General features: G+C 49.8%; 1 protein-coding gene across 5 annotated transcripts in view; it reads right to left on the bottom strand.

Annotated features, from left to right (window-relative positions):
• Positions 1-15,489, bottom strand: part of LOC147019765 (serine/threonine-protein kinase MRCK alpha-like) — a 61,263-nt gene that overhangs the window by 14,121 nt on the left and 31,653 nt on the right. For 4 of the 5 annotated variants that reach the window (XM_085894456.1, XM_085894458.1, XM_085894454.1 and 1 more), the window contains 2 exons: positions 8,662-8,755; positions 8,297-8,494 (listed from right to left, as the gene is read on the bottom strand). In XM_085894456.1, the coding sequence (XP_085750582.1) occupies positions 8,297-8,494; positions 8,662-8,755 (292 nt within the window). The remainder of the gene's footprint in view (positions 1-8,296; positions 8,495-8,661; positions 8,756-15,489) is intronic. The other variant, XM_085894457.1, reaches the window with a different exon arrangement.

Below are 15,489 nucleotides of genomic sequence, written 5' to 3' on the forward strand. Positions count from 1 at the left end.
GATTGTTATGTGTCACCACATTGGGGAGGGGGGGGGTGGTGGTGCTGTGTTAACTCAGTAGGGTTTAAGGCTAGTTTCTCCCAGTATTTGATCACCCCGTGACCTTTTCCTACGTTTTTGCATTGACAAAGTCGGCCATAAAAAACACGTTGTAAAAGCAGCAACATAACCGGCATATCAAATCCCACCACTGCTCCTCCCCCCCCCCGCAGGATACATAATCAGCAGGCCATGCCCACGAGGCTGATGATTGGTCAGGGTGCGGTTAAAAAAGGAGAAGGAGCTAGGGAGATAAGAGGATGGTTGGAAGCAAAGCATGATGCTCTGGTCCCTCTTGGCATGACGAAATAGCAGTGCGATTCTCGTCGTTTGTGGTGATTTGTTCGCGTGCTGGAGCAAGATGCAAGCTCTTGACTGTTCAGCTGGGTCGTGAAGTTTGTGCGTTTTTGAGAGAAGAAGAACAGCGTGTCTCTTGGCCTTGTCTAGGAGCCTCAGCATTCGCCTTGTATTATATATCAAGGAGAAAGGCGGCACCATTTGGTGTGTGTGGACCTGGAACTTAGAGGGAGTGGTGTGGCAATCTCAATTGTGAAAAGAAACTGTATGGTGGTTTATGGTTCCTGGCATTGAAGATGGTCCATGCCACACCTCATGTACGTGAGCGCAGAGAGTGACTGCACACCATTTTTGTGCATTTCCCACACAGTGGCTTCAAGGCTCGACAATTGTGAGGCTCCTAATGGTCATCTATGGACACACCACACAGCAAGGTGCCGGCATAAAAGGAGGATTTTCTTTTATTTTTATCTTTCCCCTTGTCTTCCGGTTCCGGGTTTAGAATGTCAACAGGTCTCCTTCAGGGCTCTCTGCTGACGAACTCAAAGTTAAGTTTCCAGTCGTTATCTGTCCCGTTTTAACTGTTTATTCTCTCACTTACATGTTACTGTGTGTTCCAAGTTCGGTTTTGTTTCAAAAATCGTGCTATTTTGTGAGATTTTGTCGACTTTGTCATACCGGACGCTTGAGGCCTACCCTTGAGGCCTTCCGGTACGATCGTGTTTTGTTTTTTCTCCCCATTACCTTCAATTTCTATCTTCCCCACTTTCTTAACGTCCCCCATCCCTCTCAATTAATCACTATTTCTTATCTAAAATCAAAAAATAATAAAAAAACGCGATCTTTCTCCTTCCTCACTCATGACTCTTGATGCTTCGTCTTCTTCTTCTTCATCTCATCTTCTTCTTCTTCTCCTTCTTCTTCCTCGATTTTTTTCTACAACACTTCCATGACCTAATCTGTTGAAAACTCTCTCAAACATTAATAATAATAATAATAATAATAATAATAAAAACGATCTCTTATCATGCTTCATCTTCCTCTTTCACACATGTGGTTCTCTTTACTGTATCAGAATGCACTGCTCTGCTACTATTTAAAGAGACTGCTCTCAATTCTACCTCTCCTTCATACCTTGCCTAAAAAAATCCAACTGTTACAGCGTTTCTTCTCTCCATTCTCTGGATTCGCCTTTATTGCATCCATCAAGAATTGTGTGAAATCGCATCTCTGACCTAAAACTTTTAAAAACCCCAGTTTACTATGAATGTTCGCTTTCCATCAACCATTCTTTTTTTCCAACTTCAGTGCCAACTCACTCCTCTCACCCCTCACTCTCAAAGCAACCATCCCACTCTTCTCCCTCCAAATCTCTTTCTCACCTCTCTCAAAAACTCCCCCTCACCTTTCTCCCACCATTCATCCCCCTCACTCATCCTTCTCAAAGTTGCCCCCCTCTCATCCACAAAGCTGCCTCCTTCCACTGCCCCTCACTTCCTTCTCTTCACTCCACCTCCTTAAATCCTCAACTGCCTTCTTCCCCCTCTCTTGTCCCCCCTCTCCCCCACTACCACAGAGCCTTTTCTCCTCCTCATCCAGCCACCTCCACTAGCTAATCTGCAATCCCCTACCCTCTTTCAACAATCCTCCTTACCTACCCCCCTCATCCTACTCTCTCCCTCCCCCCCACCCCCTGCACCCAAAGCCTCCTCCCGTCCCTCTTCATTAAAAGTGTGGACCTCAAATATCCGGGGCCTTCGCTCAAACCTTTCAGATCTTTCCATACAGGCTGCCACTAACAAACCAGACATAATCTGCCTAACAGAAACTTTCCTCCCCCAAGACGTGTCTGACTCCCAAGTATCTCTCCCTGGTTACTCCCTCCTCCGGTATGACAGATCTGAGCCTCGTCCTGGTGGAGGAGTTGCTCTCTTCATCAAAGACACTCATTCTCACTCTCCATGCACTGCTCTCACTCCCCTACACCCCCAGGAATACCTCTGGCTACGGCTTCCCCTCAACTCCCACCTCGTGTTTATATGTGTACTGTACCGTCCACCAAACAGTGATGACTCCATCTACACCTCACGATCCGAAAACATGGACCAACTTCTATCTACTCATCCAAACTCTCTCTTTCTCATATTTGGCAACTTCAATTGTCATCATGCCAGTTGGCTAGGTGTGGGTACCTCTCTCACCTGTCATGGCACCTCAGCAAAAGCTTTCAGCGACTCATTGGGACTGATTCAATCGGTCAACTTCCCAACCTGGATCCCAACCAATGGTCCTCCATCTCTTCTGGATCTGATTTTGACAAATTTCCCTGACAATATCTGCTGTTCTTCCCTCGCTCCAATCGGTTCTTCTGACCACGTCCTTGTCAAAGTGGACATCTCTCTGGCTGTTATCAGAGAACCACTTCACTGCCGTCGAGTCTGGCATTTCACTCAAGCCGACTGGCAGGGTCTCCAAGCAGCCCTCAAACTTACAGACTGTTCTCCTATCACTACTTTCTCCAACATCAACTCATCCTGGGAATTCTTTCAAAGAAACTTGCTCTCTCTCTCTCATTCACAGATTTATCCCCTCTCATCTTCAGTTGTCCTACGCTTCCTCCCGCCCTTGGTTCACTGAAGCTTGTGGCGAGGCAGTTGTCCTGAAACAACTTGGCTTTGCCTCATGGAAAGCAAACCCAACTGAGGGTAATCTCAGTTCTTTCCATAAAGCTTGGAACAAGTGTGTATCTACCCTCAGGAGAGCCAGAAAACAAGATCTTTCTAATCTCAAGTCTGAACTCTCAAACCTCTCTCCCTCCTCAAAGTCCTGGTGGCATCTAATTAAATCTGTTTCTGGTGTATGTTCCCCCTCCATCCCCTCCCTTACCTCAAAAGGCCGCACTGCTGATACCGCACGTGAAAAAGCTGAATGCCTAAACTCGGTGTTTGCTGCTAAATCTTGTGTCCAAAACCCATCACTTTCTTTACCAACCTTACCCAGATGCACTCAACTGTCCCTGGACTCTGTGTCCTTTTCCCCTGACAAGGTGGGGAGCTTGCTGTCAAACCTCGACTCAGATTCTGTGACCGGTCCAGACGGCATCAGTCCACGTGTCCTCAAAACCTGCTCCTCTGCTCTTGCTCACCCTCTCTCTGTTCTATTCACTCTCTCATTTGCTCAAGGTCATCTGTCATCTGCTTGGATCCCTGCAAAAACAGATCCCTGCAACTACAGACCAATCAGCCTTCTCCCAATCATCAGCAAGGTCATCGAATCCATCATCGCTTCAGACATGAAATCCTTCCTCTTCTCCAATGGCTTGATTTCCAATCATCAATTTGGTTTCAGACCAGGTCACTCTACCCTGGATATGCTGCTTCTGCTCTCCCAACAATGGATGGAGGTCCTCAATGCCAGACAGGAAATCCGGGCCGTATCCCTGGACATATCACGTGCTTTTGACACAATCTGGCACCCTACCCTGCTCACCAAACTCTCTTCCTATCGTATCCAAGACCATCTCCACTCATGGCTCGCAGACTTCCTCTCCTGTTGAAGTCAACGTGTGGCCCATATTATGGAGTTCCTTCATCCCCTCTTCATGTCCAGGCTGGAGTTCCTCAAGGTAGCGTTCTGGGCCCTGTTCTTTTTCTGGTTTTCATCAATGATCTCTCCGACTCTCTGGAAAATCCTCCATATCTCTTTGCTGATGACTCCACCCTCTGCCGTACCATCACTCATCCCTCAGACCGGCAAGCAGCAGCTTCTTCACTCACTGCAGATCTGGATAAAATCACAAACTGGTCCAACACGTGGAACATGTCTTTCAATCCGGACAAATCTCACACTCTCACTATGTCTCTTCGAAAGGACCATTTTGAAAACCCCTCCATCCACTTTCTCAACAATCCTCTGGAAGAAGTCCTTTCTTTCAAGCTTCTGGGTCTCACTATCTGCCATGACCTTTCCTGGGAAAGCCACATTTCAAACCTCGCCTCCAAAGCCAGTCGCCAACTGGGAATCCTCCGTATTGCAAGATCCTTCCTCGGCCCACCTGAGCTCCTGACCACTTACAAAGCTTTTGTTCGCAGCCTGATGGAGTACTGCTCTTCCCTCTGGGCTGGTGCTCCTGCCTTCCGCCTTTCTCGGCTTCATGCTGTGGAAACCAAGGCATTTTGGATCATTGGCATCTCCCGCAATGAGGCTGAGTCTTTGGGCCTCTCATTCATTCACCGCAGGTTGGTCTGTGGTCTTTCTGTCTTCTGCCGTCTCCTCTCCGGTCTCGCCCCCCCCTGCTTTGTCTGTGATATGTCCCCCCGCACAATATTTCCGCAGCGTGTTCAAGGTCCGCCAGCAACCCCCTTCTGATAAAACTACCAAAATCACGAATCGCTGCTCACCTTCACTCTTTCATTCCTCTTTTTTCCTGCCTTTGGAATAAACTCCCTTACTCTATTCATTCCCATTCTTCCCTCCAGGCTTTCAAAACATCTGTTCACCACCACCTCTTATCGTTCCCCATCCAAAACCTCGATCTTTTCTACCCCCGTTAGTCCACCCCAAACGCACCTTCAAATTCCCTGCTTTCCTTCCTGAAAGTCCCTGTAATGTCCATCTTCTATTCCCCATGTTCCCCGTCCCATCCCTCTCCCTTCCACAGATCTCCAAATGTCTCTGTTCCCCACTATTTTGTCCTTCCCACTCCCTCCCCTCCTGTCTCATGTCCCCCATGATGTGCATTGTGTGTTCGCTCTCACACGAGCCTCGACAAGGTATACAAAAAAAAAAAAGAAGTCTTTTTGTGACTGTGTGGAGACGTCTAAAATTAGGAATTGGTTTTACCTCATTTTTCATTCCCTCACACCGATTTATTTTCATCAGCACTCGAATCATTTTCATGAAAATGTGTCAATTTGTTTTTATTAAACCATTATTTGTTGAATTTCTTTGTGTTTATTTGTTCAAGGTGGGTTCAAGGATAAACCGGTGTGCCTCCATTCTGGTACATGATGATCATGGTTATTACATAGATTTATGTTCACCGAACTGCCAGCAGATCATTTGTTCCATTATCTGGCATGGCAGCATATTCTGTTTACAATACAATGGTGTCATCTTTTCTACGAGAATACTCATCGTGGCAGAATCTGGTACACCCAGCATGATGAGTATATTTGTAGTTGGCAGTCAACGTGTTCATAATATTGTTACGAATTTGGAATTTGATTGCACACAACATACAGGTTCCTTTAGTCAGCTATGTCGATAAGTGCTTGTTCCCTAGATAGCTCACCTTCCATTGTTTAAATGTTCAGAAATCGATTAGATGCGCTGTGGATCAATTTAATAGTTTGGGAACGAACAATGGGGACGTCCCTCCCCCTCTTTTGCGAAGAGGAAGAAGAACCCTGCCGTCCCGTGACTCATGATGTCAACAACTCCCTCCCACCCGTGGCTGAGCGGGGGATGGAGCACGAGGGCATGAGTCATAAGTCACGCCGGGAGCGGGGGAAGGGCGGGAGAAGGATAAGAGGAGATCTTTTCTTTTGTTCAGGGATAGAGTTGGAGAGGGCAGAGTTGGAGAAGGGCAGAGTTGAGAGTTGCCGTTCAGCAGACCTCCGGGTCCTGTTTGGCTTGAGTTAGGGTTGAGGCCTTCGGAAGCTTTTTGCTTCAGCTGGTTCAGTGAGCTTCGGCTGAGGCCTGGCTCGGGAGGAGGCTTTTTGGAGGCTTTTTGCTTTGATGGTTCCGTGAGCTTCATCTTCTGTTTGGCTCGGGAGAGCTTTTTGCTTCAAGCTGCCCTGTTTGGAAAGAAGTTAAGCCGGTCGCTCGGCCAGAGCTGCGAGTGGTGGCTTCTTCTTCTTCTTGGTTCGTGGAGCTCTTTGTTCTCCATTTTGGTTCCCGGCTTGGTGCGACTCTTCGACCTCTTCGTGGAGGTGGTTCGTCGGGGAAGCGACGCATCGCCGGGAAAGATCGGTGCCTCTTCTCACCAGCACATGTTAAGTGCGGGAGGATTCGCGGGAGCTCAGGAAGGATCGCAGCTCACGGCGATTGGATCCAGCTCGCTCTCGCTGGAGCCTGGGTCCGAACAACTTGAAGACCACACGAGGTGGAGAGGTTCGAGATATGTTCTGGGTTTCAGCTCACCTGTCCTCCGAGCTGGAGCCCGTTATTAAAGGCCTCTGCCACCATTTCTTGGGTGTGTTTCTGTGCGTACGTGTGTCCGTGGGCCCGTCTAATAAGTAGGAACTGCTGTTAAGTGCAAGTGACTGTACATAATAAGTAGACTGTTGTAGTTAGACTATTACTAATAAGTAGACTAAATAACGACAGGCAACGAGCTGGTACATTTAACAGGGGTTTATTTATAATGGGGAGAGGGTGACAAAGAGCAGAGTTATCCGAATAAAAGAAATGCAATTTACAATGAACACAGGCACTTAACGGTCTCCACTTACAGGACGGGCACCACACACACACACACACACACACACACACACACACACACACACACACACACACACACACACACACACACACACACACACACACACACACACACACACACACACACACACACACACACACACACAATAAATGGGGCCTATTGGCCTTTATTTGACCCTTTAGCTCGGGGGGGGGGGGGAGGCGAACTGAGGGTAAGAGTTCGGTCGGGCACCTTTCTGCCTCGTGCATTCTGGTCAAGACGAACTGGTTCGGGGGGGGGGGACTCGAACCCACACCTTCGTCACCGCACCAAGCACCACAGACCGGGAATGACGCAACGGACGCCAGCCAGCACGAGAACGGACGGGATGAGACGAGCACTTGCGGGCAAGACGAGAACGCCAGCAGGCAAAGCGAGACGATCCCAGCAGGCAAAACGAGGGCAAACAAGGCAACGAGGCTTCTTCTTTGCAAGCCGGATTGCCCCCACTATTATTCATTCCTCACATGAGATGGGAGGGGTTCGTCCTGAGGCAGCTCGCCTCCTCATTGGACGGGGGCGTGTCGGGGCATCTCGGTGGCCCGCCCCCCCCGAAGAGGCTCTGTAGTTTCAATTTTTCATATGTACTGCCGAAGCGAGTACTAGTATTCTGGCTTCCCATTGGCTGGAGGAAACGCTCCATGCCCTTCTTCGGAGCGGAGCTTTGGCGATGGAGGCTCCGCCCACACCCTCAGCCAAAAACACGTGGGAAATGGAGTCGGTGGTGCGGAGAGGTGGAGGATTGATTTGTTGGGGAGGAAGATTTAAAGATGTAAAAAAACCTGACTATAAAAGAAACCCGCAGCGCACACATGAAATTAATCCATTCGACAGAAGGACGGGACCCGAACTATAAACACGTACTTATCGAAATAACTGAACTGCAGGGACTCTGGTTGTTTGTGTGCAAATGGCTTCCAAATCCATAACAATACATCCCTCCAACGACGATTCCATTTTTGTAGCCTTGATCAAATGGAGTACTCAGAAGCAGAAGATTCATTAATGTCTTTGGAAAATTTAACTCATGCAACCTACCATTGTTACTTTGGAAATGATAAGTGTTTTAAGTTACTGTGATCTTCAAACGACCCTTTGTACTTGTTTCCCAGGTCCCTGTTGCCCAAGTACTTTGTACTTGTCACAGATGATGGCAGCTATTTTTGCAACTGGGAATACAAATACAAAACTTTCTCTGCAGGTTAGAACAGGCTAAAGATGTGGAATTTTGGACTGAATGAACCACCCACCTCTTGAAACTAGTTTCCCATGGCACGAAACGTACTCTATCCATCGTTTTATCTAAAATCCATTGTTTATCTTGTCCACCAATATGGACTGACGCTTGCCTTCACAAAGACTAGTTTTCCCACTTCAGCAAGTTAGGATGAAAATGAAGAGGTCATTCCATTGATGAGCATTACACCTGCAATTGTCTCAATTATAATACTAAAATGATATACAAGAGATTTTCACCTCGTGATTCATGATGTTGGAATACGTCTCCACCAGCGTGTCTGAATAAAAAGGTGTTTCTCCAAAGAGCATCTCGTATACACAAATGCCCAGAGGCCACCAATCACTCTCTGGACCGTAGCGGCTGCCATCTTTCATGGCCAAGAGCATCTCGGGAGACACATAATCAGGAGTGCCCACCGCCATGGAAGAACTCACCTGAGAGCACACCAAATGCTCAACTCACCAAGTTTAAATACACAAGAGTATTTGTTGCCCGTCCCAATACTGGAGGTGCAGGAACTATGACGACGTTTTTATCAACGTGTGTTATTGTATCGAATGCTTTCAGTGGATGGCTTGTGTTAGATGAAAAATACACCCACCATTCCATCCTCGTCGAGTTTCAGGCAGGAGCCGAAATCTGCAAGCCGAATGTGCCCTCTAGCATCAAGAAGTACGTTATCCGGCTTGATATCTCTGCAAACACAAATCAAAGGCGTCAGTGCCAAAAGGAGAGAAACCCTCAACCCATATGGTTATTTTTCTACAAACACAAATATTATTATTTACCATTTCCCAGAAAATAATACCATTCTATCAAAGGGTTGCCATTCAAATTTTTTAGATCGGTCGTTATGCCAAAGTTTTTGAGCGTCATTTGGCCCCAGAAACAGCCGCATTCATCCTGGATAGGCTTTCCCGTTTTTTATGTTGTTGTTGTTGTTGTTGTTGTTGTTGTTGTTTGTTTCACATAAAATCTCTCAGCTGGGGCTGGCAGGGTGACCTAGGAGTATTGTTACGAATTTGGAATTCGATTGCACACAACATTCAGGTTCCTTTAGTCAGCTATGTCGATACGTGCTTGTTCCCTAGATAGCTCACCTTCCATTGTTTAAATGTTCAGAAATCGATTAGATGCGCTGCGGATCGATTTAATAGTTAGGGAACGAACAATGGAGACATCCCTCCCCCTCTTCTGCGAAGAGGAAGAAGAACCCTGCCGGCCCGTGACTCATGATGTCAACTCCCTCCCACCCGTGGCTGAGCGGGAGATGGAGTATGAGGGCATGAGTCATGAGTCATGCCGGGCGCGGGGAGAGGGTGGAAGAGGATAAGGAAGAGATCTTTTCTTTGTTCGTGTTTGGGCAGAGTCGGAGAAGGGGGTTGAGGGGAGTCGTTCAGGAGACCGTCGGGTCCTGCTTGGCTTCCGTTAGGGTTGAGGCCTTCGGAAGCTTTTTGCTTCGGCTGGGTCAGTGAGCTTCGGCTGAGGCCTGGCTTGGGAGGAGGCTTTTTGGAGGCTCTTTGCTTTGATGGTTCCGTGAGCTTCGGCTTCTGTTTGGCTCGGGAGAGCTTTTTGCTTCAAGCTGCCCTGTTTGGAAAGAAGTTAAGCCGGTCGCTCGGCCAGAGCTGCGAGTGGTGGCTTCTTCTTCTTCTTGGTTCGTGGAGCTCTTTGTTCTCCATTTTGGTTCCTGGCTTGGTGCGACTCATCGAGCTCTTCATGGAGGTGGTTCCTCAGGGAAGCGACGCATCGACGGGAAGGATCGGCACCTCGTCTCACCAGCACGTGTTGAGAAGCGCGGGAGGATTCGCTGGAGCCCAGGTCCGAACAACTTGAAGACGCACGAGGTGGAGAGGTTCGAGATAGGTTCTGGGTTTCAGCTCACCTGTCCTCCGAGCTGGAGCTCGTTATTAAAGGCCTCTGCCACCATTTCTTGGGTGTGTGTGTGTGCGACCGTGTGTCCGTGGGCCCGTCTAATAAGTATGAACTGCTGTTAAGTGCAAGTGGCTGTACATAATAAGTCGACGGTTGTAGTTATTTTGTCGTGCTTTTGTTGCTTGTATAATTGCATTCGTGTTTTGCCTTGTTTAATTGCATACGTCCTTTATTATAATAAATGTCCTTGTGTTAATGTAAACCTGTTCGTTGCATCCATTCCCTCATTGAACTGCCCCATCTTGCACTCAGAATATAGTTGGTTTTTAAATAGCCGGTAAAGTGATCGGGTCCAACGGGACTGTGCGATAATACCCTGCTTGGTTATCCCAAAAGGAAGCGAGCTGCTTAAGCGGCTCGTTTCCAAGCGGTTCCGTTGAGATATAAATGGCAATTTGATCTGGAACGTCCGGAAAATCTACAACATTGGTGTCCGGGAGTGGGATTTGAATCCACACCGCCTCCAACTAAATTAACGGGAATCGGACCAAGGGTGAGTGGAGCGACCCTCGATTCCCATCAAATTGCGAGTGGTAAAAATTATTTCTGAGAAGCAAGATGGCGGTTCAAGGCCAACGGGAGCAGGGGGTAATGGATGTGGAAATAGCAGAATCCATGTCCCAGGATGAGATCCCCGAGCAGGAAATGCTCATTGTGCAGGAGCAATTCCCCCCACAATCGAACCCAGAACTCGAAATGGGCGCAGCGGCAGAGGCCGCGGTGGATGACACCCCCCTCCCCCCCTCCGTCAGGATCCCTCCCCGGTCCCCGGCGGATCCGCGACCGACCGAGGCGATTTGACTTCGTCGGGGTCGGCTGAGATCAGCCAAGTGGGGGAAATTCTTGCGCGGGTGCTGCAGGCAATAAACAACATAAATGAAAATTTGCAACAAATGAAAAACAACATAAATGAAAAATGCATGCAGGATGGAAAACGAGATGAAGGGCATGAATAAAAGGATGGATACGAATGCGCAACAAATGGATGAGAATGTGCAAATGCTGCAGGGTGAGATGCAGAGCGTGGGGTGATGCCAGCAGGTGGGCAGAATGGCAATTGAGAGGAGCGAAACGCGGGCTGTGGAGCTCAAAATGGAGGCGCCACGTGTTGGAGCGAACGAGCTGAGGGGGAGTGTGGACTGTCGGTCCCGCGGTAGAGGACAAAATAATCCGGGAAACGTGTAAGACGAGACACGAGGTGACGACGGCAGAAATAATAGTGGAGACGAAGGAAATGAACAAGGTGACGGAAACGCAAATAGTCATGGAAACAGAGACACGGGAGATAGAGGATGAATTGGACGGGGTGGAAGAAACTAAAAACGAGCACACGCACACACACACACACACACGTTGAGTTAGCGAGGGACCATGGGGGCGAGCTGGCAGACGGTGTCATGACTCGGTGCAAGCAGCTGGATAGCCTCCTTTAGGAACGAGGGGAGGGAATATGCCCCCTTGAGGCGATTCACGACCAGGTGGGTCCGGTCATGCCGAGCGAGGTGGAGCAGGCGAGTGTTGCGAAGGGGTCCACGTGCAGCTTGGGGGTTATGAAGGCCCCGGGACCCCTTGTGGCACAAATCCCCAGTGTGAATGTCCCGGTGTACGTGGTTGCGAGTGTGCCGAAATGCGTGCCTTCCAGCACGCCGTGTGTAAAAGAGACCCTGTGTGTGGATGAAGCAGCGTGTGTGGGTGAGATGGCGAGCGTGAGTGAAAGGGTGTGTGTGATAGAGACTCCATGTATGAAAGAGACCCTGTGTGTGGGAGAAGCACCGCGTGTGAAAGAGGCCGCGTGTGTATGTGAAGCACGGTGTGTGAGAGGGACAGCGTGTGTGAGGTCGCTGTACGTGAGGGAGATGGCGGTTAGCATGCGGGAGATCACAACCGCGTGTCCGAGTGCCATGGTGAGGTGTTTGAGCGTCGTGGCACGCAGGAGTGTGCGCGTTGAATGGCGACGACTGCGACATATGAGGGACAAAAGCCGAGTAGCGGCCGTAGCTATTTTGGGAACCGTGCCGGTTTTGCACGGCAGCGCCTTCAGGGTCCATGCTGTGCTCCGCACGAGGCAGCCACGTGCGCGGCTACGCGAGTGAAACCCGGTCCGGAAACGCACGCGGTGGATTAGTCAATCCCGCGGGACGCACAGAAGCTTGGCTGGATTGTGAATTTGGAACGGACGGGTTTTCCAGGCGAGCGTGTGTGTGAAGCTCCGACGAGCAGAGCACATGTGTTCGCGTGGGGAACCCATCGAAACGCGAGGTTTGCTTTGGATGCGCAGGGTGACGTCATGGCTGCATGGTTGGAATCCGGCAGGAGGGAAATCTCTGCCGGATGGTGCCATCCGATAAGGGACGAGGTGCGAGAAATGTGAACAGCTGCCATGACGTCACGGGGAAAGAGCGCAGGTTGCAAGTTGCCACGCTGGTGTGCGCATGAAAAAAAAGCAAGCCTCATTTCGGGTGAACAGGATTCCCTGGGCAAGGGGTGGAAGACCCCCCCGTCAGGGGGCACAGGAAGTACTAGTTAGGGGGATGGGTTAGCGATAGTTAGACCGGCTTCATGGGGACATGGGTTGTTCCTCATGGAGCCTGTGGAATTAATTAGTTAGAGGGATTTCAGTTTAGATTTAGGAAATGGGAATTGTTGGATTTTTTTTTGGAGACATGGACAGACTGGAAATGTGTAGTGGAGACGTAGCTTAGCTACGTAGAGTAAATGGAATGTGCATTGATGTAACGGATGACGAGGGAGCACACGTTAGTTAGGGGATTTAATTATGAAGGATGGCAGTGTGGAATGTTGGTGTGAGTTGCGAAATGGAAAGTGTGTGAGGAATGTGGGAATGTGAGTCTGGGACAGCGGGCCCAAGTGTGTGAGTGGAGCGAATGTGGTATGCATGGTGCGGATGAGTGATTGGGGGGAGGAGTGATTCCCACCCAAGGGACCCCGGGGTCAGTTTAATGTTAGCTCGTGGCTTAGTTAAATTTACTAAAAGGAGGTCGTTTTGTTGGTGTCGAGAGAAGGCACGAAACCCGTTTGGAGGGGTGCAGGAGTTCATGGACCGGCTGGGAGCGTGGCTGTGGAAAGGTGAGTTTTGTTTAGTGGGCACCCCAGGCACCGGACGAGTCGGCCAGAGTAGGCCAAGGGCCCAAGAGGGGCCGGGATAGTGTAGTGGGCACGGGCGACCTGTTGGAAACGGGACCCATAGCACCAAAATGCCACAGGGGCAGTGTAGTGGGCACGGGCGACCCTCGGAAAGGGACCCGGGGCATCAACACGCCATGTGGGCATCGGAGGGGGGCAATGCCAGAGAGGGCAACCCCCCGCGTTGTAGGGAGCAGCTCGGCACAGAGGCAGCCTGCGGGCCTGGGGATGCCATGGTTAGAGTTCGGCAGAGGGGGAGTTCCTGCCAGTTGAGCCACGCTACCCAGCCAGGAAATTGTGCGAGGGCACCAATGAAAATTTGAGGGCGAGGCCAAAATTTATAATCGACACCAATGCAGACGACGGGAATCATGGTTTTTAGAACCGATAGTTTAAAAGTGAGGCGTTTTTGAAAGCCCGGGGTAGTTTCAGTTAATAAATGTTAGGGTAGTTAGGAGATGTACCCCTTCACACCATCCATCCCTTCGCTCGTTGTAGGCCGCTGGACTCACCTTGGTAGATCACTGAACTCTGAGGAGGCCATTCTGAGGCTTCGTTGGGCCTCGAGACAGGAAGCTAGTCTCTCCCTATTCCCCTCCAGAGAGGGAACGTAGTGGTTGGGAGTAGGCTAAGTTGACAGGATAGGTTAGCCAGACAAAGACGATAAAGGGGGTTAGGGAGACAATTATAAAAGGGAAATAAAAATAAAGAGGGGCTAAATTTTGTTGTGTTGTGTGGCAAATTAAGGGAGTGGGTATGGACAGAGACAGGCAAAGGTGATAGAGTGGGGGGAGACAGTAGGCTAGGTCCGAGCCCACCTTCAGAGCGGCCGGCACCACCGCACTCCCTCCGGACCTGATGGAAGCTTACCTTTCATTGTTTAAATGTTCAGAAATCGATCAGATGCGCTGCGGATCAATTTAATAGTTAAGGAACGAAACAATGGAGACGTCCCTCCCCCTCTCCTGCGAAGAGGAAGAAGAACCCTGCCGTCCCGTGACTCATGATGTCAACAACTCCCTCCCACCCGTGGCTGAGCGGGGGATGGAGCACGAGGGCATGTCATTAGTCACGCCAGGAGCGGGGGGAGGGCAGAAGAGGATAAGGAAGAGATCTTTTCTTTGTTCGTGTTTGGGCAGAGTTGGAGAAGGGAGTTGAGGGGAGTCGCTCAGCCGTCAGGTCCTGCTTGGCTTGCGTTAGGGTTGAGGCCTTTGGAAGATTTTTGCTTTGGCTGGCTCAGTGAGCTTCGGCTGAGGCCTGGCTCGAGTGGAAGCTTTTTGGAGGCTTTTTGCTTTGATGGTTCCGTGAGCTTCGGCTTCTGTTTGGCTCGGGAGAGCTTTTTGCTTCAAGCTGCCCTGTTTAGAAGGAAGTTAAGCCGGTCACTCGGCTTTGTGGAGCTCTTTGTTCTCCATTTTAGTTCCCAGCTTGGTGCGACTCATCAACCTCTTCGTGGAGGTGGTTCCTCGGGGAAGCGACGCATCGACGGGAAGGATCGGCACCTCGTCTCACCAGCACTTGTTGAGAAGCGCGGGAGGTGGTGCCTCGGGGAAGCCAAGCATCGACGGGAAGGATCTGCGCCTCGTCTCACCAGCACGTGTTGAGAAGCGCGGGAGGATTCGCGGGAGCCCGGGTCTGAACAACTTGAAGACCACACGAGGTGGAGAGGTTCGAGATAGGTGCTGGGTTTCAGCTCACCTGTCCTCCGAGTTGGAGTTCGTTATTTAAGGCCTCTGCCACCATTTCTTGAGTGTGTGTGTGTGTGTGTGTGTGTGTGTGTGTGTACGTACGTATGTGTACGTACGTGTATCCGTGGGCCCGTCTAAGTAGGAACTGCTGTTTAGTGCAAGTGACTGTACATAATAAGTTGACGTTTTTAGTTCTTTTGTCGTGCTTTTGTTGCTTGTATAATTGCATACGTGTTTTGCCTTGTTTAATTGCATACGTGCTTTATTATAATAAATGTCCTTGTGTGAATGTAAACCTGTTCGTTGCGTCAATTCCCTCATTGAACTGTCCCATCTTGCACTCGGAATATAGTTGGTTTTTAAATAGTCGATAAATAGAATCGGGTCCGGCGAGGTCTGGCGATAATACCCGCTCGGTTATCCCAGAACGGAACGGACCGCTTAAGCGGTCCGTGGCCAAGCAGGCCTTTGCCGAGGTACGGTCCCTCGGTAGGTTACCCGCGCGGGTACTTAGGTATATCGATATTTGGCGATTGACCCTATTTCGCGCGGGTAGAATATGGACTGGGCCGTGGTGGGATTAAAAACCCACCCATGACTGGTTTCTGGCATTGTTCCAGAAAGTCACGACTGGATTGTCCGTTCGGTGGGCGAAGCGACCGCTATTG

Source organism: Eptatretus burgeri, chromosome 9, assembly GCF_056783735.1.
Source record: "Eptatretus burgeri isolate ZD-2024b chromosome 9, Ebu_testis_v1, whole genome shotgun sequence".
Classification (NCBI taxonomy): Eukaryota; Metazoa; Chordata; class Myxini; order Myxiniformes; family Myxinidae; genus Eptatretus; species Eptatretus burgeri.